Source organism: Choloepus didactylus, chromosome 3, assembly GCF_015220235.1.
Source record: "Choloepus didactylus isolate mChoDid1 chromosome 3, mChoDid1.pri, whole genome shotgun sequence".
NCBI lineage: Eukaryota > Metazoa > Chordata > Mammalia > Pilosa > Megalonychidae > Choloepus > Choloepus didactylus.
In genome coordinates this window covers 200,359,586-200,384,227 of record NC_051309.1, presented here as the reverse complement: position 1 = coordinate 200,384,227, position 24,642 = coordinate 200,359,586, and the positions used below count along the sequence as shown (strand labels likewise).

At 36.1% G+C, this 24,642-nt stretch overlaps 2 protein-coding genes across 5 annotated transcripts in view; one reads left to right on the top strand and one right to left on the bottom strand.

Moving 5' to 3' along the window:
* CENPU (centromere protein U) overlaps positions 1–8,221 on the top strand; it is a 63,529-nt gene extending 55,308 nt beyond the window's left edge. Inside the window, exons 9-13 of the mRNA XM_037831099.1 lie at positions 909–987; positions 1,220–1,267; positions 2,519–2,580; positions 4,579–4,735; positions 6,619–8,221. Coding sequence (XP_037687027.1) covers positions 909–987; positions 1,220–1,267; positions 2,519–2,580; positions 4,579–4,735; positions 6,619–6,732 — 460 coding nt within the window. The 3' untranslated portion in view covers positions 6,733–8,221. The remainder of the gene's footprint in view (positions 1–908; positions 988–1,219; positions 1,268–2,518; positions 2,581–4,578; positions 4,736–6,618) is intronic.
* PRIMPOL (primase and DNA directed polymerase) overlaps positions 872–24,642 on the bottom strand; it is a 72,643-nt gene continuing 48,872 nt past the window's right edge. Inside the window, exons 8-15 of one of the 4 annotated variants that reach the window (XR_005216006.1) lie at positions 15,408–15,570; positions 13,498–13,586; positions 11,255–11,344; positions 11,071–11,179; positions 8,903–8,985; positions 8,772–8,818; positions 6,569–7,447; positions 872–6,486 (exon numbers count right to left, since the gene is read on the bottom strand). Coding sequence is in view for 3 of the 4 variants with exons in the window: in XM_037831096.1 (XP_037687024.1) it covers positions 7,202–7,447; positions 8,772–8,818; positions 8,903–8,985; positions 11,071–11,179; positions 11,255–11,344; positions 13,498–13,586; positions 15,408–15,570 (827 nt within the window). In the remaining variant the exon portion in view is untranslated. Of the gene's footprint in view, positions 7,448–8,767; positions 8,819–8,902; positions 8,986–11,070; positions 11,180–11,254; positions 11,345–13,497; positions 13,587–15,407; positions 15,571–24,642 lie in introns of all 4 variants that reach the window. The other 3 variants (XM_037831096.1, XM_037831097.1, XM_037831098.1) reach the window with 3 other exon arrangements.

Below are 24,642 nucleotides of genomic sequence, written 5' to 3'. Positions count from 1 at the left end.
AACTTTATTTCAAGAAATCCTTTTTTTAACACCCTTTTTGTTTTGTTTTGCTTTTTATGAGAACTTACAGCAATGTCTTTTTATTTAAAAGCACAGGCCTTCTCTTCTAAGTGTGCTTGGCTTCTGAAGAATGAGGGCCTGGACATGGCCCTCTTCTCCTGGTTGACTTTTCCTCCTCATGGGTTTGCCTCAAGCAAAAATAACCTTACAACCACCTATCACTTAAACAGGAGACTTATTACTTTCAACTGAAGGACAGTTTTAAAATTATAGTATCCTGCAGGGCCAAGGCAAAGAGAGGGTACAGCTACTGTCCTGGTAGGGTCTGCTGCTGCATAATCGCTGTGGTTGTGCCTTCAATCCACAAGTGAGCCAAACTGGCAGAGTCAGAGCCTGCACACCAGATTTCGCCCCCCTGATATCAGAGACTTCAGTTTCTTTGATTGGGGTTAGTTGAAGGACTGGATGGATGACTTCTGCCTACCTACTCATTGGTTAGTTCAAACATGTTGTACAGTTATTCCTGCAGTTGTTAGCAAGGAAGGAGGAGATAAAGCCTGCTGGCGATTGGATTGGGTGGCAAGAAGAGACTGGGGTTGGCTGTAAGCATTTCAGCATCGATTGGTGGCACCTGTGGATGTGACTAATCTTGGGGAATTAAGATGACCACAAATACCAGAGTGTTTGGAGAAAAATATTTCCTGTTGTTTTTCTTTTGCTGAGACATATTTCCAATACTTTTTAAGTCTTTGAGAAAGGGCCGCAGGCTAGCTTTGTCATCTTAGATATTTAGAATTGCATATGCCAAAATATGTGTGTGTTTTGTGTTAAGCAAACCCCTTTCAAAATCCTTTTATGATACTTAGGTTGATTTTTTTTTTTTTTTTTTTTTTTTTTTTACTCTATAGACAAAGAATACAATCTAAAATTTGTACGGAGGCCATCAACAAATTTTACTCTAATATTAAAGAAGAACTCATCAAATTGGTAAGGTCATTGACATAAATTTGTTGATCTAAATTTTTTTTTGTTAATTTTGAGACATCATACTGCCATCTTAGAAAAGCTTGCATTTGATGGCAATCTGGTAAAGAACTCATTAGAACTACATGTATTGCACATGCTGTTTTTAAACTAAATTTGATATATGTTAAAATAATAGTTATACATATTTTTAATTGTGGAAAATGCATGCAAATATTTATTTTTTTGTGTGTAGCTTAAAGAAGTGCAGATGTTGAAAAATCTGAAAAGGAAGAATGCTAAGGTAAATATTAAGAGACATATAGTCACACATGACACTAACATAATGTAGAATTAAGTAGACTCGACTCTAGGTTTTATGAGGTTCAGTTTATGTAAGATTTTTTATCTTTTTAGACAGACTTTATTTGGTCGATTTTGTGGTTGACTTCTGATGAGTGCTGTTGGTACAAGCTAAGGAAGAGATACTAGTCACTTTTGTTTCCTAAAGCTGCCCAAATGTCAAAATAATTGTTTTTATAAATGGAGAACAGGAGGAATTCAAGCCTTTTTTTAATGTTCCAAACTTTGCCTAAAAATATCTATCAAGCCCAAAATGACCACTAATATAAACAAGTATTAAGTAACATATATTTACCACTTTTCTGGATATCAAAAAGCCTAACCTCTTAGAATAAACAAACAAAAAAAACACTGTCCCAAGTTAAAGGGACAGCCTGAGAAGAAAACTGGGTTGGGGTCAGAAGACCTCATTTCTAGTCCTAGTTCTGCTACTTTAATGTAACACTTTGAAAACTACACCACAAGGTATGCAGTGGGAAACAAGCCAGTAACTGCTAGGCCCCGGTTTCCTCATCCATAAAATGAAGAGTCTGGACTGAATAGCCTCAGGGGTTCTCACTCTAAACTTGCATGAATTCAGGAGTGGAAGCCTGGCCCCCCCTCTATATTTATAAAAGAATTGGGTTAGAAATGTATGCATTTTCCTTCCAGTGACTACATCTTTTGTTCAGTTTTAAGGTCTTATGGGTCATTTCTGCATTGCTTATAAGCTAGTGGGAACATTCTGAATGTCACTAAGAGTGATGGCTGAGATAATAAAACTTACTATATTGAAATGGTATTTTAAAAATGTTATTTTAACATTTAAAAAATGTTATATTAAAAATATATTCCCTGCTTCAGTATTTTCCCGGTGTACCCAGATAAAATCTAAACTCCCTACTTTATTGCTCACAGGGTCTGGTAGGATCTGGCCCCATCTTCCTCTTCAACATCATCCTGAAGTAGATGTACTTGCTCTTCTTTTTTGTAGTTCCTGTACTTTTCCTTCACAGCACATACCACAGTCTTTAACTGTATGCCATTTATATGTGATGCCTGTTTCCCTGCTGGACCAAAGTTCTGTGATGACAAGAATTTGGTGTCTTGTTCTCCACTGTATTTCCAATACCTAGTAGATGTCTGTCTGGCAAAGGGCAGTACTCAAGCATTTACAAAATTAATTTAACAAAGAAATTATTGTATTACTCAGATGATTTCAGATATCGAAAAGAAAAGGCAACGTTTGATTGAAGTCCAGGATGAACTACTTCGGTAAGATAACATCAAAATCCTGATTGAGAATTACCTAGAATGATGTAATTATGGTTTGTCACTTGGAAGTAGTAAAACTTGCTGCTGTGTTGCTTCAAAACCCCAGGTTATCTTTGAGCTTGGAAATATAGTGAACACGGGTTATACTGCCTAGTTGCAGAACCCTTTGGCAAAGTAGTATTCAGCACTGATCCAGCAGGTCTGTTGATGTTGCATGCAAGGCAGCGATTTAATGCATGGACTCTTGAATCAGACCACCTGGGTCTGAATCCAGGCTCTGCCACTCACTGGTTGTGCAACCTTGGGCACGTCCCTTAACCTCTTGGTGCCTCAGTTACCTCATTTGTAAAATGGGCATAGTAATAATACTTACACCTCATAGGGTGCTGTGAGAATTAAATGAGTCAATTCAGTATACAGAAAGTACTTCACAGAGACTGGCATATAAATGTTAAATGGTTTTTGTTTCTGTTGTGTTGTTGTTTGAAACATGTACTTTGGAATGGTACTCATCTGATTCCATTCCCAAGTGTTGGACTAGGAAGGCTTTCCAGGCTTTGCAGGCCAGGGCTGTCCTATGGCCTGGTTAGGAAAACTGGAATCCACACATCAACCTGCCGACCTGCAGGTAGTTTTTGGTGGTGTTCTACTAAGCTGAGATCATTGTGTGAGCCAAGGGTTGGTAGACAAAGCAGTGGAAGAATTAGTAGTATCATACCAGATATACTTTCTGCCCTTAAGGACCTTTAAAATAGTTTGAGAAGTAAAGTGATACCAGAAAAATCAATGCATAACTAAGTACTAAATTTTAAAGAGACTGCCACAGCCTTTTAAAAAAGGGGAGAAATTAGTTCTCTTATCTGCTGGTTTCCATATCTAGCCCATGAAGAGCTACTACTAGTCCAAGATAAAATTTCATTGGCCCAGGTCAAAATAAAGGAAATAAAGGCAATAAAATAATGATGATAGCTAACACTTAAAAGCTTTATACAGTCATCCTCATACTCCTGTGAGGTAGGTTATTACGGCTCTGTAGTAAGTCTCTGCTTTAGAATGATAGCCATCAAAGACCACTCAGACATGTTTTAAAGACTAACCTGTTTTGTTCCTTTTATGATGTGATTTTAGAAGTCAAGAAGCATAATTTTGAAAAGGCATAGTAGAAAAAAAATGTGACATATCATTGTTTTAACTTTCCACGTGAAAAATGTAAGGAACGGGGAGATAACTTACTGACAGTCACACACCTAGAAAGTGGTGGGCCAGGATCTGATGTCAGCCTGCCCATGACCCTGTCAGCAGAATAGTGAGTTTTCCAGAATGCTGCAACACTTCAATGTAAAGAACTATTAAAACGACTATTCTTTTATCAAATTATATTAGAAGATAGTTTTAAAAAATAAAAATTTGGTAGCCCTTCTCCCCTTTTTTTTAATTGGTCCAAAAAATCCAAGGTATCCCTTTGGATTTTATAAACGAAGAAACTGAAGCACTGAGATGAACCAGTTTTCCTCAAGTCACACATTCTTCATCCAGGCAGTGTGACCATTTTTCTCCTGGTCTTATTATGCCTTGAAAAGTGGACAAGATTCTGATAAGAGGAAGGGCAAAGGGAAGGCTTTTGTCCACGGCTTCACTGTAAAACCCGCAGGGCCTGCCTACTCCTACCTGGGGCATTAAAATGTTAAAAGGTATGTTTTAATTCAGTAGTTCCCATGACCCTAAAAAGGACATGATGAATTTTTAAATATGTAAGGCATAGTCTTCTGTGAGTTTATTGCTAGTTACTCCTTGTGCATATTTCAGTTTTTTCTGTATTTTCAATTGAAATCTACAATCTTTCACACATTCATAATTTCAGAGCTGAAGAATTCTTAAGTCATCTACTCTACCTCTCTACTTTTCATACTTCATTCACTATACTCAAATACTCAGTCTCCTACACATAGGCTGTTACTCTTCAGTCATTTATTTTGCAGAGTAATATTTTTGTTTTAGGTTAGAACCACAGCTGGAACAGCTACAAACAAAATATGATGAACTTAAAGAGAGAAAATCTTCACTTAGGACTGCAGCATATTTCTTGTCTAATTTAAAACAGCTTCAGCAGGATTATTCAGATGTTCGAGAAAAAGAACCAGATGTCAAGGAAACGGTAACTTCAATTTTTACTTTTTACTCTGCTTCAAAAGATATAGGACACTTGCATGCTAGAATATGAGAAGCTTTGAGGAAAGACACATATAAATACAACAGTAGAATCCAACCCAAAAAGCGTCACTGTAAACCAGTGAAATTTTGTTATATCATCTTTTTTTTTTTTTTTAGCTATTTAATGAAGGCCAGAAGGGTAGAGTATGCTTCAGAGTACTGAATTTCATTAAAGGAAGTGTATAAAAATCTCAGTTGAAAACTGTGCTCTGCTTTATGATCATTTTCATCAATATAAGGCTACTCAGACATGTTTTAAGGACCTTCTTTTGTTCCTTTTTTAGTCTGTGTTTGTGTTATCTTTAGTGACTTTGAAAAGCCATTACCCATCTAAATGGTAGATATGACTTTAGAAGGTGAGTATATAATAGGCAACAAAATGTGGTATATTGTTTTAATACATCTTGTAGTTGCTTTTAGATTTTTGCTGCAAACTTTATTTTGACAGCTCAGATTAACAGAAATGATTATAGAAAAAATAACATTTTGTATTTTAATAATTATTATAAGTTTATAAATAACTTATGTGTATATATTTAATTTACATAAAATATGGGTGTATATATGGACATATATCTTATGATCAGTTTGTAGTCTTCACCTCTTCAATTTTAAGGCTTTGACATTGAAGTTAATTTCCCTGAGCACACGTACCTAAGGTTTGTTAACATATTAGAGAACTGGAAATAGAATGTTCTTAAAACTATTTTCATGTGACAGTGCCTAATTAGTTTAAGAGCTTATTTGGAGTCAGGCATTTTGTTTACTAAATTTAGAGTAAATGAGTAACAGTGACCAGAATTGCAAATAACGTGAGTGACACCCTTGTTTGGAATCCTCCACTCTTTCTAATGCCCTGTTGTTTGTATGCCCTCAGTGCCTCATTCTGCTCCTCTTGGAGCAGCTATCCTTTTTGCCTTGTAGAATGTAGACATGTGGGTATACGTCTTATCTCTTTTCCTAAACTAAAAATCTAGCACCAAGTGTTGGTTCGAAGACATTAGGCTCTCAAATACTTGCACAATTGAATTCTCCAATAACATGGTAGGTTGTCTGCTAGAAAGAATTCCATTAATTGTGTGGGTGGTAGTCAATTTGATAGCTTTTCTGATCAGTTTTTATTACTAAGAAAACCACCTTGAAAATATCAGAGGCATGATAAAAGTCATGGGGAATTCAAGGGAAAAGCAATAAAATAATCACACACCCTTAGGTACAGTCTGCAACAGGAAAGAATAAAGCCACAGAAAGTTTGGTTTTGTTAATTATTTCAAAATCATGAGTTGGGTTTTATATATTCCATTTTATGTTGGGTTTGTATTCTAATTTTGGTTTTAATCATTAATAACATTTGGATTGGCAACTGTAAGACATTTGATTGATTTTGATCTTGATCTTCCTCATAATTTTTCTAGATGATGGATTTTGGTGTTTTTTTCCTTATGGACTTTCATGGGCCTAAAGTTCTCATTCCATCAGGTCTCACAGTAAAAGCAAACCTGCCTCAGTTTTCTGTGTTTTAAAACAGAACTCTGGCCGACTTGCCCAAATGAATCTTTACCTGTCTCGGGAATGATTTTGTTTTAAATAATTCAGATGCCACAGTTCCTTGAACCAACTTGATCTTCAGGGTTTAGAAGATTACCCCAGGCTTTGCAGAACAGTTCACTGTATCCTTACATTATCAATTACATCCTAAGGAAAATGAATTAAATCCAATTTTTATAATGGTCCTAGGTTAAAAATGAAAGGAGTTAATGGAAATTTTAATACTTACTTGTAAACGTTTTTGAATTGTTAATCTAAATAAAATTTTCCCTTCAATAGTATGATTCATCCAGCCTTCCAGCTTTGTTATTAAAAGCAAGAAGCCTTTTGCGAGCGGAAAACCATCTGCAAAATATCAACCATCATTTAGAGAAGCTCCTTGACCAGGAATGAGGAGACCAGTCTACTAAGATATGCCTCTGTAAGATTAGTCTCAAGATAATGTCTCTTATTTTCTGCACCTGTACTTTTATAAATAAAAATAAGGGTGGGAGGGAATTTACTTCAGTTCTCCAAGTTGAACATTTCCTTTTATTACAGCAATATTCAGATATGTGAGAACATAAGTATGGCCTAGTCACCATACTTTATTACTTTGTCACTCATATGTCTCTGACAATGTTAAATAACATCAGTTTGATTGTAGAAAAAATAGTTGGAGTCCAGAATCATCTTTCCTGGTCATTGTCTTGAGTAAGGTTTTAAATGTTGATATCTTATCCCTATCCTCATCAGCCCCAGACATATGTAAGTAAAAAATAATTAGAAAACAATATCATAAAACTTGGTTGATGTAACAGGTTTAATAAGTTAATAAGTTATTAAAGCCTGGTTATAAAAGTAACTGTCCTTAGTTAATTAGCTACTCTTGTAATACTTCTATAATTAGTTCATCAGGAATTTCATCCACTCCAGTACTGTAACTGAGAAGACTTTCTGCAGCTTCAGCTAATTCAACATCTTCAATAGCTTCTAAAAAATAAGGATCATCACCACCATTATCCCAGTCAGCATCAGAGCACACACCTTTTGACAACTTAGTAGATGACAGTTTATGAGGGTTCTTGGCTTCATTGTGCCTAGTTTCATCTGTTGTAAATTCCTCTTCCTTTGTTTCCGTGGGGAAAGGGAAGGAAGAGAGGATGGAGAGAAAAAAAGGTTATTCAGTCATGTGAATATATTGAATCAAAATATAAGATCAGTTCTTCAAAAGATATTAAAATGGATTCACTAGATAAATATTGTCTCCAGTACAGTAACTATGGGAATGAGTTTACAAACTTGAACATTGCTGCCATTGCAGCTCAAACTGATTCTGTGGCAGATTTTTTTCCCATATCCCCAGATGGGGCTAGAGTACAAGTAGATTTAATTTTTAAACAACTGGAGAGTTCAGCTGAAAACAAATTGGAACACACATTTGCTAAGTTGACAAAGGACTTCCTAATTTGTAAAGTACTTTAAAAAATAAGAACCCCGGGTTGAAAAAAGTTGCTGTAATGACAGTATGGGACAATTGTAAAAATATGACTATGGATTATATATTAGATAACAGAATTATATGAATGTTAAACTTCCTATTATTATCATAGATACATAAGAATGTCTTTATTTTTCCGCTACATGAATATTAAGATATTTAAGGACTGTGATGTCTGAACTTACTCTCAAACAAGTCATCAAAAATGTATAAGTGGACAGAACAAATGGGGACAAATATTAAAAATTGGGAAATCTAGGTAAAGGGCATAGAGAAAGAGTTCCTTATTTTCTAGCAACACTGTTGTGGATGTCTAATTCCCTGTAATTTTTATGGAGAGCAATTTGGAACTGTGTATTACTGAAAATATTTGTGACAGATGAATAAAAGGCCTACAAAATAGTATGTGTAATAGAGCATTTTTTTAAAAAATATCAGCATACATAGATACAAATTCTGGAAGGTTGTATGTCAAGACATTTACATTGGTTACCTCTGAGTGGGTAATTATGAGCAAATGGGAAAAAAAATCATCCTTTTTGTTTCAGTAAAGGTTTTTAAAAGAAAAATTAAGCTTGGTTTGGCAATCTGGTAATACTTCCCTAATTTAAAAATGCATAAACCTTTGGACACAATTCTAGAAATTCATTCTATAGATATAGTTGCTCAAAGAAACACAAATAGGTATTTTGGTATATTTTGTAAAATCGAAAGATGAGAAACTTCTTAAATGTCTTGGACTAGTTAAATAAATTGATATAACTATACAATATGACTATGCAGCAGTTAAGAAGATTGAGGTGTATATTTCCACATATGCTGACATGGGAAAACTGCTACAATATATTCCTGAGTGAAAACATTGTGTTAAAAAGCTACTTTGATGCATTTGGGCACTCACTTATCATAGCTTATTTACATTGTTATATCAAGGACTAATGTACTTACTTACTTCTTTGAAAAGAAACAGGAGACATACTTCAGGTGGTAATGGAAAACCTGAATGAGAAAGATAGTAAAACTACTTTATATAAATATCTAATTTTTACTTTGTGTTGAACATTGTAAAAACTAATAACTCACAGTCAGATTTGAAGTTTTCTGCTTTACAGACAGGGTCGTGACATTTTTGATACCAAACTTCATTTTTCAGATCAACCAGAATCCTTTACATTAAGAAAAAAATGTTAATATCCAGACTGGATAGAAAACAAAATTGAACTGTGTACTGTTTACAAGAGATATGGCTAAACTTTAAAGATAGAGAAAAGCTAAAAATGTAAACATACACTGAACAAAAGAAAACTGTGGTTGCCAAAAATATCTCACACAGTTGACTTGACAGCAAAACACATACTGACAAGTTACTCTTGAAAGATATATATCTCAACCAGCATCCACTGAATATTACAACTTCAAAATATGAGAAAAAAAACTGATGGAATAAGGATAAAGCAAATTATCAAAGATCAAGATATTTTAAAACTTTTTCTTTCAGTAACTGATATAGTAAAACCACACACAAAAAATCTAAGTATCTAGAAAATTTGAATAACAATTTAAAAATAATTGTTTGATCTAATAAAATATGAATACTGTTTCCAATAACTAGAAGCAGTTCTTTATAATCACGTATGTGACTGCTAGGCTACAGTGTAAATTTCATAATTTGGAATTAAAAGCACATTTCTAAGTAATCAATGGCTCAAGGAAAACTTAGTGAGAAAATGCTACATATTAAAACATGAAATGCAGGTAACATAATCTTTAGGGGGAAATTCATGATCTTAAAACCTTGTATTAGAAGTGAAAGGCATCCAAAGATAAATGAGTAAACAACTAATAAATTAGAAAATGAACAACAGACTAAACCCTAATAAAATAAGAGGCAGGAAGTAATAGAACAAAAATTAACAAGGCCAAATTTGAAGACTCATAAAATGGTCAAAAAATAAAGCAGACACAATGTTGAGTCTGCATTTAAGCAGAAATTAAATGCAGATTTAACCACAAATTATGAACAGCTTTTGTCAGCAACTTTGAAAACCTGGGTAAAATGAACAAATTATTAGAAAAAAATGCCAAATAGACTAAAAAGTAACAGAAAACTTTAGTGATCCTATAGCCTTTAAAAATTAAAAAAAAAAATTTCTTTTGAAGTAATCTAAAATCTTCCCACATTCACAGAAAAGAAAATATAAAATGGCCAACATTTCATGTGGTAGTGGGAAGGGAATGAGGTACATGCACCCAGGAAAGGAACAGGCAAACACCCTGGTCTAATCTCATGAACATTCTGATCACAGACTTCCTATAAACAAAAGAATGCTGTGGCTCCCAGACTGCACGGTGAGGTGCCCCAGACCCTGCAGGACGTTTAAAACTTTCTAGGGAAAAACTGCAATACTTGACATCTGTCACAGCTTCAACTACACATACTGTGTATTGAGAATATAGTTCAATTTTTTTAATCTATATCAATATAAGTATAACAACATTAATCTAAAGATGCTATTCAATGTGTTTTTCAGCTTTCCAGCAAAAGCTTCATGATTATGTTCTCAGGTCTGGCACATGTGCTGTATACAAAAGTCTCAGCATGAGAAATATAAAACAGCAAAACTTAGAACTGATAACCACTGGGTTTCTATTTTTATCCCTATTCTAACTCGATTCCTATATTATTTACAATTCCATTCCTGGCTTCATTTCATCCTTTACTTCCACTCCCTTTGCCAGGAACTTTCTGAAGAAAACTCCTAATAAAGGGCCTGGCATATATAGTATGCATTCAATAAATATTGGCTCCCCATTCGTTGTCTTGACCTCCAACTCTTAACACTGAGTAGAGTTTCCTTCTTGCTCAAAGCTGCCCAACTTAGATTTAGACTTTGTTAAGGTGTCAAAGGCCAAACAAGGAGGAGTGACAGACCTTTCTATCGTCATCGCCTGTGCACCTGTCTACTGCCTCTCCAGTCTCTCTAGGCCTAGTCAATTCTAATTAAATCTCAAGATTTTTACTACCTAAAGAGTTGTTTTCCAAATAAAGCACAAATAAAGCTGGTAAGTGCTAAAGCAATATGATAAGATATTCAAGTTAGTATCAGGACAAACCAAATACAACAAATATATTGAATTCAAACCAAATTTACTATCAAAAATCATTTATCTTTCAACATTAAAAATTGTAAACATATGAAATGTAATATTGGTTAAAGACCTAGAAGTTATTAATAAACAGTATTACTTACATTATATTATTACTCTTGTGGGCTCTTCCAATGTTTTCACACCAGCGATATTTACAAATATCATAAACCAATAATTCTTCTGGGAAAAAGTAGTTCCAACGCCGAATTCCTAAAAGGCAGACAAGGTTTCTAAAGGTACTATTACCTTATATAACAGTTAATAAAGAATAACAGTTATCTTTACCTCCTTCAATGCCATTTTTATTCACCAAAGAAAGAACAAAATGATCAATTTCAGGATAGGGTGAACACTGAAAACCTTCAATGGCTTCCACTGCAAAAGAGAGAAGAATTACATATAAATTATAATGGCTAAAAGTTGTGTTAAATTTTAAGTTGTTTAGTACAGTTACAATGCTGGGTTTTAGATTTCAAGGCTGATCAAGGAAAAGACCTGACCATGAGATAGCAGTAGCACACAAAGGCTTTATTTAGGTGCAACTTGGGACAGTTTTGCAGGCGAGGGGCAGTCCCTCTAGCAGGAGTCCTTCCAACAGTGGCACAAGGCCATCACCCAGAAAGGGAGCAGGGCACGGGCACTCCAGGAAAGGAATCAGAAAGGGGGCTTAAATGTCTAGCACCACAGTGGGAAGTCTCTGGGTCAGAGTGCTAAAGTGCAGCAGCAGTTTGGGGTCTTGTATAGCCCCAGGGTTTGTCTTATCTGGCTAGCCAATGTTGGTACAGTTCTGCAGTGTATAAAAAGCACGCATTCTCTGAATGGCTGAAGATATGCATAATTAGGCTATATTTTTAAAATTTGAGTTTGGCACTTTTATTTAGGCTTTGCAGTCACAGTCCTAGCCGCCACGAAGAAGTAAACAACACAGGGATCAATATGCAGGGGCCATCTTTGGCCCATTTATATACCAATCCCCCAGTTTTTGTTTTTGTTTTTTTGTTATTTGCTTTTTAGCCTTTTCATGGACTCTTGTTACCCCATAAGGAAGCAGATAAAATTAAAATCTCTCAATTACTTGACATGTAAACTAATTTCATAAAAAGCAATTGAAATAATTTCAACTGCTTTCTTCACTCTGAGAAAGAAAAAAGTTGCCCTTGCATCTAGGAGCTGGCCTGGTACTCACAGCTCAACCTTGTTCTTTTGTTGAACATAAATTATTTCACGGAACTTTAAATCAGACAAGGCCACTCTGTGGTGATGATGGAGAAAGACAAAAAGCAAGACCACTCTGTACTTTCATCTGAAAACACATAAGACATGAACACTGTCCAAACCAAACAAAAATTCACAAACAACTTCCTTATCCTGGCTAATAAGAGTGACTGCTGCTCCCTTATCCACAATAGCTTTAGTCTCTCTACTCTGTCTTTCTTTTGGGTAAGATTTAAGATATTTAATCATAGAATTGCCCCTATTAGCACCCAATCCAGAGCAAATTCCTGATTCCTTGGACATGCCCTGAAATCATCTATCCGAAGTTCAAATTCTGTAATAAGTCTTTTCTGTCTTCTTACTGAGATGCCCATGGTGCTCCATGTGTGTGTTCTCCCTTGCTGCAACAAGTAACAGGCCCAACATGATCAAACTACAGATGTGCTCCCCGCTGGTCTTTAGTGGAGGGCACTGAAAATTCAATCATATTTCCTATTTAAAAATCTCTCGAGGAATTTTGAAAAATAAGTTAAAATAAAAAGGAAAGAAAGAAACTCCGTCATTACCAAGAAATAGTAATTGTTAAACCAGAAGAAAATAATCATAGGAAAATATGCTTTCCATTTAAAAATAAATTTGTGATCATATCAAACATGCAATTTTAGAGCCAACATTTTTCTCATAACATTATGAACAGGCATTTCCCCTATTATTATATAGACTTTATAAATTTAATTTTAATGGCTACATAGTAATATTTCACTGTATGTCACCAATCTCATTTTGTTGTACATTTATATTTTTTCACTATTATAAATAATGCTATACAAATTATATATTTATACATATATATGTATACCACAGCATTTTGTAAGAAATGTTAGGGAAAAACTTACATGCTCTTTAGTATAGGAATGAGTAAATTATGATAGAGCCATACCACAGAAAAACTATGCAGTCATTTAAAGAATGAAAAAGATCTCCATAACTTTATTAATAGTGCTTAACCCTCTGATTGCAGGCAGAGGGATGAAGAAGAACTTTCAGTTTTTACTTTAATATGTATATATTCTAAATTTTTACAAATAGCCAATATTGCTTTTCTATTTTTTTTTAAAGGACCACTAAAACACAATCACTGAAAATTAACGAATGCTTTAATAAAATCTTTTTTTCACTGTCTCCATTATGGATAGAAGCCTAAAGGTAGTTTTAAAGGATCAGAGGAAAGGAATACTTAAGATTTAAAATTTTTAAGACAAACAGATGTTGTATCCTTAAATTCTGATAGGAAATTGTTTTGTTAAAATTACCTGAAGTGCTGGTACTGTTAAAATGTTCAACTCGTTTTTGTTTACTATCAGACGTGTTACATGTAAGAATTTGTAAAGTATCTGAGAATCTGAAGAAGAAAATATGTAAAAGAAACAAAACAACATTATATTAAAGAGGCATGGCTACAAAAAAGGAAACTTAATTCCAAATTGATCCCTATTAAAATCCTTTATTCAACAGCTAACTTCTAGGGATTTATGCCACATTTCCCCACAAAAGCACCAATCCTAACCCCTTCCCCCAAAAAAGATTTCCTCAATTTCAGAGTGAATCAGAGGATTCCAGAACTGCTGAAGCTAGAGACTGAAGTATAATTCAATTTCCCAAACTGTATACAGAGCCTTTGAAATATTTGTTGCAATAGTTTAAAAGGAGTGAATAATAGAATGAAATGAAGAAGGAAAGATGGGTGAGAGTTAAAGGGAAAAATGGATTAAAATTAACTGAAAGAAAAGTACATACAGTACAAATTAACTGAAAGAAAAAGGTAAGAAATCATATAGAATTTAGTCTTTATTTCAGGAAGAAAAATAGCTGGCATTTACTTGGATACACGAAAGGCAATGGTTACGGTAACTATTCAGTAGAAGAACCCTGCACTTCAGTGAGATTAATATTGAGATGGTGAAAGAAATGGGAATTGATAATCAGGAGAGTTATCTTCTACAGGCCAACTGTGTTGCTTTCCGCACATGTGACACAAAGACTGTGGCTTTATTCTGGTGTCAACAACAGTGGGCAAGAAAGTCAGACTGTTTTTATAACTCTACTGCTACTACACCAATTTCACCACCACCACTACTAACAACTAACATTTACCAAACAGATACCACGTGCCACGCATTGTTCTAAATGCTTTACATGTTCAGGTTTAACTCAACTTACTTAATCCTCAGGAGATAGGTGGTGGTGTTATTTCCATTTTAAAAGTAAGAAAACAAAGACTTTGATCTTACCTCTGGGATATGACATGAAAGTAACTTACAACAATACAAAGACATATGAAGAATAATAGTCCACCTTCTCACCTGCAGGGTAACTACTGATAACTGTATCTATCCTGACACAACTTTCCCAACAGCAATGTATTTTACATATTCATTATTAAAACTGACATCTATGGAATTTTTACTTAAAATTGTATTTAGGGAAAATGAAGGGAAAAGAATTATAGCAAGTTAATAGCAATTTAGTTTAATCCTTAACCTTACATTTTGAACTCACAAGATCACCAGCCTAGAATGAACAGGATTGAAGGTAAATACTTCTGTTGAAAGATTTCTTTTTTTTTTTTTTTTTAACACCTGGAAACCTAAGGGTTTAACAATAAAATTGACAATAAAGTAGAGTATATCAACATAATGGAAAATTACATAAATAAGCATTAGAAGTTGCATTTACAATTAATTAGTGGCAAATTATTAACTTGGGAAAATATTCACAATATAATGTTGAGTGGAAGAACAGCTGCCATAATCATACAAATAAGGACCTCAAGAAACACCCCCTGAATGAAGAAGCCATGTAAATTACATCTATATGCATAAAGGAAAAGAAAATGAGACATTAACAGTAATTATATTTCCAAATGCAACTCTGGTAGTTTTTATTTTCTTCTTTATAGAAGTGATGATAATCACTCTAGAAAAACTAAAAAATTTCATAAAATGTAACCCTAAAAAGATACAGAGAGAAAACTAAGTGGTTAAAAAATACTTTCTATAATTATTTTTCAATTAGTGGAGAAAAAAGAATAGGTAACCTAGAATTTTAAAATCTTTTTAAGGTAGAAGAACGTCTACAATTCACCCTTTTGTAATTTGCTATACTATTCACTGCTTATTAAATATTCATGGGTACACAATGATTTAATTCTGGTATTATATACCTGATGTTGCTGACCAAAGAAGATTGGAAATGCTGCTTTTCTTCAGAAATATTATTTGACTGCTTAGGAAAAAATTTGTTGTCTTCAGCAACTTCTAAAGTCACTTGCTTTCCTATTTTTGATGATTTATAGAGCCGAAAATTTCTATTTCTTGTATACACTCCTACATCAAAGATTAAGAAAAACATATTTATGTATGTTTTCAGTGATTGGTTTTTATAGTCAACAAATACTGAATTAGTATTGTAGTGCATTAACAGAAGACACAATTACTTCTATATAAACTGTAAATAAAAGAAAAAGTACATAAATTAAAAATAAATTAGAGTTGGCATGGATGAATGCCACAACCAAAAATGGCAAACTCAAAATCCTTCCTTTGAAAATAACTAGAAAAGCTGGACAAATTTATTAAAAGAAAAAACCATTTGAGACCACTGAAGAGCTTCCAAGGCAGTGAGGATTTGTGGTGCCAAAATCCCAGTGAGAGAGGAAGCATCAAAAAATATCAAATACCTACAATAAACCTAACATAAGATGTGTAAGGTCTGAATTCAGAAAATCATGAAATATTACTGAGAAAACACCTAAATAAAATAGACGGGCACAGCATGTTCATGGTTTGGTAGGCTCAATATTAATGAAAATGTCAATTCTCAAATTAATCTGTGGATTCAATGCAATCCAAATCAAAATGAGAGCAGGGTAGTGTGAGTGTGTGTGTGTTTGTGTGTGTGTGTGTAAACTGAGGAGTTGGTTCTAAAATTTAAATGTAAGTGGAAAGGGCCAAGATAGCCAAGAAATATAAAAGACAAAAGGTGGGGGACCTACTCACTGCATATCAAGACTCAGGACAAAACTACGTTAATTAAAGCAGGATGGAATGGTACCAGAATAGATCAACAGACCAATGGAACAGAATAGAGTCCAGAGACAGACTGACACATATACAGACGCCTGATTTATAAAAATGGTTGCACTGCAGAGCTGTAGGGAAAGCACAGTCATTTCAACAAACGGTGCTGGGACAAATGGCTATCCATATAGGAAAAAACTGAATCATGACCCCCTTCTTCACCCAATAACCAAAAATGAATACCCAACTGGATTGCAGACTTAATTTTTAAAGTAAAGCAATAAGGCTTATGGAAGATAAATAGAAGATCTTCATAACCTTGGAATAGGGAAGAATTTCTTTAAAAAGCTACATGAAACACTAACCCAGAGGAAAACAATGATAAATTATACTGGAATTCATTAAAGCTAATAATTTTTACTCATCAAAGACACCATTAAGAGGAAAAGGTAAGCCACAAACTTGGAGAGGATACCTGCAACGTACGAAGTAACCAAGGGCTTATATGCAGGACGTTTCATAAACTCTTAAAAATCAGTCAGAAACAAGTCAGACAAGTTACTAGAAAAAGGGGCAAAAGATATAAGAGGCATTGGACAAAAGAGAAGACCCATATGGCCAATAAACATGAAAAACTGCTCAAACTTATTTGTAATTAGGGCAATGCAAATTATCACTAAGCACCCACCAGAATGACTCCATTTACAAAAAAAAAAAAAACACTGACAATAACAGGGAGGATGGGAAACACTTGGAACTCTCATCTACCCTACCAGTAGGAGCATAAATAGGAACAATTGCTAGTTTTGGTATCTATAAATGTATCCTGTGACCCAGCAATTCTATTCCTAAAAACCCAATGAAATGCATGCATGCATGAGCCAGATGATATGTACAACAATTCCACCTCAGCATTACCCATGATAGGTTAAAAACTGGAAACAGCTCAAATGTCCATCAACATAAAATGGATAAGTGAATGTTGGTGCATTCACACGGTGGAATGAACTGTTGCTATACAGAACAAGGCTGAATCTCACACACATAATGTAAGTAAAAGAAACTATACACAAAAGTACACATATATGATTCCAATTATATAATTTTAAAAATAGGTGAACAACAGGTGTTTGATTAGAGAATAGTGGTTACCTCTGGGGAGGAGGAGATAGTTGTGTCTGGAAGGCATATGTAGGAAGTCCTTGGGTCCTGATAATCTATTTCATGTTTTGGGTGGTGTGGTGACAATGGTGTGTTTCACTGAGTTGAGCATTCATGAATTATGCATTTTTTTATATGACTGTTACACTTCACTAAACATTTACTAAAAAACATATGGCACAGGATTTCCAAGAAGATGGTGGAATGAGAACAGGGAGAACTCATTCCTCCCACCATAAAACAACTAGAGAACAGGCAGAAACTCTCCAAAGCAGTGATTCCAGTGCTTGGGTGACCAGAGAAGGACCAATGTAAAATATAAAGAAGAGCTGAATGAAAAAGTGGAGAAACTACGATTGAGAAATAGGGGTGAATGTACTCAATCGTGTCCACCCGAGGCCCATGGCTACACACCAGCCAAAACAGGCAGCCAAAAAGCAGCAGATTGCAACTTCAGCTGCCAGCTGGAGGAGTCAACCCTCTCAGTCCTACAGCCCAGAGCCTTCTCACGTGGGAGCCCTGGGGCCAGGAGACAAATTATATCCACATACAGAGACCCTGCTGTGGTACCCAGTGTCCACCCTTCTCCCTGAGGCTGGCCGCTGTAAGCGACTGAATTTGGGGGAGACTGGGAAGTCCCCTCCTCAGGAGGGCAGAGGGGCACAGAGCAGTGCTGATTTGACAGCCAGCGAAGGAGACTCTGGGTCCTGCAGCCTGGATCCTCTCTGCACAGGGGACCAGGGAGCTCATGACTCACCTGCACACAAGAGCAGAGAGGCAGGATAAGGAAGGGAGCTGCATTGCAACAGCATGCACCCTTCTCCCACCCAAGGTCATGGCTGTGCACCAGCCTGGGTCTTGCCGGCCAGCAAAACGCCGTGTACTCCTGGGACAGCTGGTGAAGTTTAACCTCTCAGTCCTGCAGCCCGCGGGCTTTCCTTGCAGGAGTCTACTGTACCCAAAAGCAGTCTTTGCTGCGGTGCACAGTGCCCACCCCCACCCCAGAGCCAACGGCTTCCAGCATGGCTGGACCTTGGAGAAACATGGAGAAACAATTAGCCAGAGTTAATAGTTGGCTGGAAAGGGTGACCTTCTAGGGCCAGCAGCCTGGTACCAGAATCTGACTTGGTCTAGACCCTGCCCAGTGGACTGCTGCAGTCAGGGAGAGGCGGGGTTATGGGGACTAGGTGGCCCAAGAGCGCCATCTGCTGGAAAGACTGAGAAAGTGCAGTCTGGGAAGCTGCTGTCTGCCTAGCCTCTAACAGCCTTCTGAAAGGGGTTATACACCCTGCATAAGACCCTGGCCCTGGTTTGGTTGGGAATTACTGAAAAACCAAGTGCCAAAGGAGACCTTCAATGCAAACTCAAGCAACAACAGAATCTCAGACGAGCAAGGGAAAACAAGTTTCAAAATAACCTTATCCATATGACAAGATGCCAGCAAAAAATCACAAGGCACATGAAGAAACAAGAAGGTAAGGCCAAGCCCAATGAGCAAAGTAAAAAGTCAGAGGAGACTAAATTTGGAACTAATCAAATATGCTCAAACAAATCTCCTAAATAACTTCAATGAGATGATTAAAGAGATAAAGGATATCAACAATACACTAGAAGAGCATAAAGAATATGAAAGGATAAATAGAAAAATAGCAGATCTTTTGGAAATGAAAGATACTGCAGAGCAAATTTACAATATACTAGAGACACACAATAGCAGATTTGAAGAGGCAGAAGAAAGAATAAGTGAACTAGAGGACAAAGCACAAAAGAACAAATGGAGGAAAAAATGGAAAACATTTGAATTAGATCTCAGGGAAATGTTTGACAAGGCGAAGATATAAGACAAATATATAAGACAAATATAAGAACCACAGGTGTCCCAGGAGAAGAGAAAAGGGTCAGGAATATTATTTGAGGTGATAACTGCAGAAAATTTCCCAACCTTTATAAAAGACATAAATATGGAAATCAAAGAGGCCCAACACACTCCATAGAATAAATTCAAATAGACCCACTCCAAGACATATACTAATCAGACTATCAAATGCTGAAGAGGAGAGAATCCTGAAAACAGCAAGAGAAAAGCAATTTACCACATACAAAGGAAGGCACATAAGATTAAGCACCAACTATTCATTGGGTACCTTGGAGGCAAGAAGGCAGTGGTATATTTATATTTATACTTAATCTTATATTTAGGATTCTGAAAGAGGAAAACTGCCAACTAAGTATTCTTTATCCAGGAAAGCTGTCCTTCAAAAGTGAGGGAGAGTTTAAAATTTTCACAAATAAACAAATGCTGAGAGAATCTGTTAAGAAGCGACTTGCCCTGCAAGAAATACTAAAGGGTGTTCTGCCAGCTGGAAAAAAAAAGACAGGAGAGAGACTTGGAGGAGAGTACATAAATGATGATTATCAGTAAGGATAACTAAAAGGATAAAAAGAAAAATACTAGATCTGACAAAAGCCAAGGGATAAAACGTTTGAAGGACAGCTTTTACAGTAATAACACTGAATGATAATGGATTAAATGCCCCAATCAAAAGACACAGAATGGTAGAATGGATAAAAAATATGATCCATCTATATGCTATTTATAAGAAACTTATTTTAGACCCAAAGATACAAAAAGGTTGAAAGTAAACGGATGGAAAAAGATACTCAACACAATCAATAACCAAAAAAAAAAAAAAAAAAAGTTGGGACAGCTATACTAACATCAGACAAAATAGGCTTTAAATGCAAAACTGTTATAAGAGATGAAGGACACTATATATTAACAAAAGGGGCAATTAACCAAGAAGAAATAACAATCATGAATATTAACACACCAAATCAAGGTACTCCAAAGTACATGAGTAAACACTGGCAAAACTGAAGGGAGTAACACACTTTCTACAATAACAATGGGAAACTTCAACATACCACTCTCTTCAATAGATAAAACATCTAGACAGAGGATAATAAGGAAACAGAGAACCTAAATAACGTGACAAATGAATGAGACCTAACAGACATATATAGATCACTGCACCCCAGAACAGCAGAATATACATCCTTCTCAAGTGCTTATGGAACATTCGCCAGGATAGACCATATGGTGGGGCACAAAACAAGTCTTCATAAATTTAAAAAGACTGAAATTATTCAAAGCACTTTCTCTGATCATAATGGAATGAAGCTGGAAATCAGTAACAGAGAAATGGAACTTTCACAAATATATGGAAGTTGAACAACACGCTCTTAAACAATCAGTGAGTCAAAGAAGAAACTGCAAGAGAAATCAGTAAATATCTTGAGATGAAAGAAAACAGGAACACAACATATCAAAACTTAAGGGATGGATGGCAGCATAGAGAGGAGTGGAAGACCATTATTAGTCCCCTCTTGGAACAATTCATAAATGACCAAAAAACTAGTAAATAACCTGGAATAACTGTGGGGAGACAAACGTGACTGTCCACTCATCATCCACCAACCTGAATTGGGAGGAATGCCCGAGATCGCAGCATAAAATCTGTAAGTAATAACTGCGGACCCACGCCGAGAGCCCCTCCCTCATGGAAGCCTTGCGGTGCTAGAGAGCAGCACTCTCTCAGCCCAGCTCCAACTGGGGTTTTAATGTTAACCGCTGAATACATACAGTGAATCCCCAACAAGCAGACAGAAGCTTTTGGTGACAACTGACCTTGGGAGAGTCGGGGCACATATCTGTCTCAGGACGGGGAGGCCAGAGGATCAGGTGCTATCTCTGGCTGACGGGTGAATCAGGGAGCTTTCTCTCCCTTTCTCTCTCTGTGGAGAAAACCTCAGCAGTTTTCAGCCTGAAGCACTTTGCAGTAAAGAAAGCCTCAGCCATTTTAAAATCAAAACAATTTGATCAGCAGAGTCAGAGAAACAAAGAACTGATTGATACACAATGACCTCTCTGGAGGGGGTAAAGCTTCCCAAGAGGAGAGGGGCTCAGCTCTACTGCCTGCCTTTCCGGAACCAGACCCCAAAGCCTGGGGGATGAGAACCACAGGCCACACCCCCTTACACCAGCCAGTGACAGGCTGACAGGTGCACCTGACAGGCAGAAAAGCACAGGGGTGTCAATCCTCTAAGGAAAACCATCAGGGAAACCAGATACTGAATATTTCTTCCCTCTGGGACCTGAGCCTGTTCTGGTCTGGGAAAACCTGATTTGGATAACCAAGGAAACCATGCCTAGACAACAGAAAATTACAACCTACACTAAGAAAAACAAAGTTATGGCCCAGTCAAAGGAACAAACGTACACTTCAACTGAGATACAGGAATTTAAACAACTAATGCTAAATTAATTCAAAAAGTTTAGAGAAGATTTCACAAAAGTGTAAAGAAAACACTGGGCAAACATAAGGCAGAAATTGAAAGTTCAAAAAAACAACTAGTAGAATCTATGGAAATGAAAGGCACAACACAAGAGATGAAAGACACAATGGAAACATACAACAGCAGATCTCAAGAGGCAGAAGAAAACACTCAGGAACTGGAGAACAAAACACCTGAAAGCCTACACGCAAAGGAGCAGATGGAGAAAAGAATGAAAAAATATGAGCAGCGTCTCCGGGAACTCAAGGATGAAACAAAGTGCAATAACGTACGTATCATTGGTGTCCCAGAAGGAGAAAAGAAGGGAAAGGGGGCAGAAGCAATAATAGAGGAAATAATTAATGAAAATTTCCCATCTCTTATGAAAGACATAAAATTACAGATCCAAGAAGCGCAGCGTACTCCAAACAGAAGAGATATGAATAGGCCTACGCCAAGACACTTAATAATCAGATTATCAAATGTCAAAGACAAAGAGAGAATCCTGAAAGCAGCAAGAGAAAAGCGATCCATTACATACAAAGGAAGCTTAATAAGACTATGTGTGGATCTCTCAGCAGAAACCATGGAGGCAAGAAGGAAGTGGTGTGATATATTTAAGATACTGAAAGAGAAAAACCACCAACCAAGAATCCTATATCCAGCAAAGCTGTCCTTCAAATATGAAGGAGAGCTCAAAATATTTTCTGACAAACAGACAATGAGAGACTTTGTGAACAAGACACCTGCCCTACAGGAAATACTAAAGGGAGCACTACACGGTGACAGAAGACAGGAGTGTGTGGTTTGGAACACAATTTGGGGAGATGGTAGCACAACAATGTAAGTACACTGAACAAAGGTAACTATGAATACGGTTAAGAGAGGAAGGTGGGGAGCATGTGAGACACCACAAGAAAGGAGGAAAGATAACGACTGGGACTGTGTAACTTGGTGAAATCTAGAGTATTCAACAATTGTGATAAAATGTACAAATACGTTCTTTTACGAGGGAGAACAAGCAAATGTCAACCTTGCAAGGTGTTAAAAATGGGGAGGCATTGGGGGAGGGATGCAATCAGCATAAACTAGAGACTGTAACTAATAGAATCATTGTATTATGCTTCCTTTAATGTAACGAAGGTGATATACCAAGGTGAATGCAGATAAGAGGGGGGAATAGGGGAGGCATGTTAGACACTTGACATTGGTGGTATTGTCTGATTCTTTATTCTACTTTGATTTAAGGTTATTTTTCCTTTTGCTCCTTCCTAGCTGTCATTTTTTTTTCCTCTTTCTTTTGCCTCTCTACCTTCTTTGACTCTCCCTCCTGCCTTATGGAAGAAATGCAGATGCCCTTATATAGATAGTGGTGAAGGTGGTGAACACATAAATGTATGACCATACAGAGAACCATCGATTATTTACTTAGGATGGAATGTATGGTGAGTGAACAAAACCATATTAAAAAAAAAATGGGTTGATGACAAAACCTCGAGGGCAATATACTGAGTGAAATAAGCCAGACACATAAGGACAAATATTGCAGGGTCTCACTGATATGAACTAATTATAATACGTAAACTCATGGACATGAAATATAACGTACCAAGATATAGGACGAGGCTTAAGAATGGCGAGCGGTTGCTTAGTATGTGCAGAATGTTCAACTAGGATGAACTTAAATGTTTGGAAATAAACAGAAGTGTCGGTAGCAAGCTGTGATAATAACTAACAGTGACGAATGGTGCATGAATGAGGTTGAAAGGGGAAGCTCAGAGTCATATATGTCACCAGAAGGAAAGTTGGAAGTCAAAAGATGGGACTGTATAAAACTGAATCCTATGGTGGGCAATGTCCATGATTAACTGTACAAATATTAGAAATCTCTTCCATGAACCAGAACAAATGTATGACCATACAATTAGAAGTTAATAATAGAGGGGCATATATGGAAGAAATATATACCTTTTGCAAACTATATACTACAGTTAGTAGTATTTCAGTGTTCTTTCATAAACAGTAACAAATGTACTATACCAACACTACGAGTCAACAATTGAGAAGGGTTGGTTAGAGATATGAGAGGATTCGAGTTTCCTTTTCTTCTTTTTTTTTTTTTCTTTTTTCATCTTTCACTTTATTTCTTGTCTGGAGTAATGAAAAGGTTCTAAAAATTGAACAAAAATTAAATGTGGTGATGGATGCACAGCTGTGCGAGGGTGCCGGGGGCAACTGACTGTGCACTTTGGATCTTTGGATGATTGTATGGTATCTGAACAATCCCAATAAAAATTAAAAAGGGAAAAAAAAATGTGAGTTTTCTTAAAAAAACAAAACAAAACAAAAAAAACTTAAGGGATGTAGCGAAGACGATGCTGAGAGGGAATCTATAGCCCTATGCCTACATTAAAAAGGAAGAAAGAGCTAAAACCAAAGACCTAACTGAACTAAAGAAACCAGAGAACTAGTTTCCAAACTAGTTTCTAAACTAATCCCAAAGCAAGCAGAAGAAAAGAAATAACAAAGATTAAAGCAGAAATAAATGAAATGGAGGGGAAAAAAAGATGAATCGAATAAAACCAAAAGTTGGTTCTATGAGAAGATCAGTAAGATCGACAAACCTTTAGCTAGACAGGCAAAGTCAAAAAGAGAGAAAATGTAAATAAAATCAGAAACGAGAGGGAAGTCATTACCATGAACCCTGAAGAAATAAAAAAGATCGTAATAGGATACTATGAACAACTGTATGCCACCAAACTAGACAACCTAGACGAAATGGACAATTTCTTAGAAATACACAAACAACCTATACTTGAAAAGCAATAGAAGACCTCAACAAACCAATCACAAGTAAAGAGAATGAATCAGTCATCAAAAACT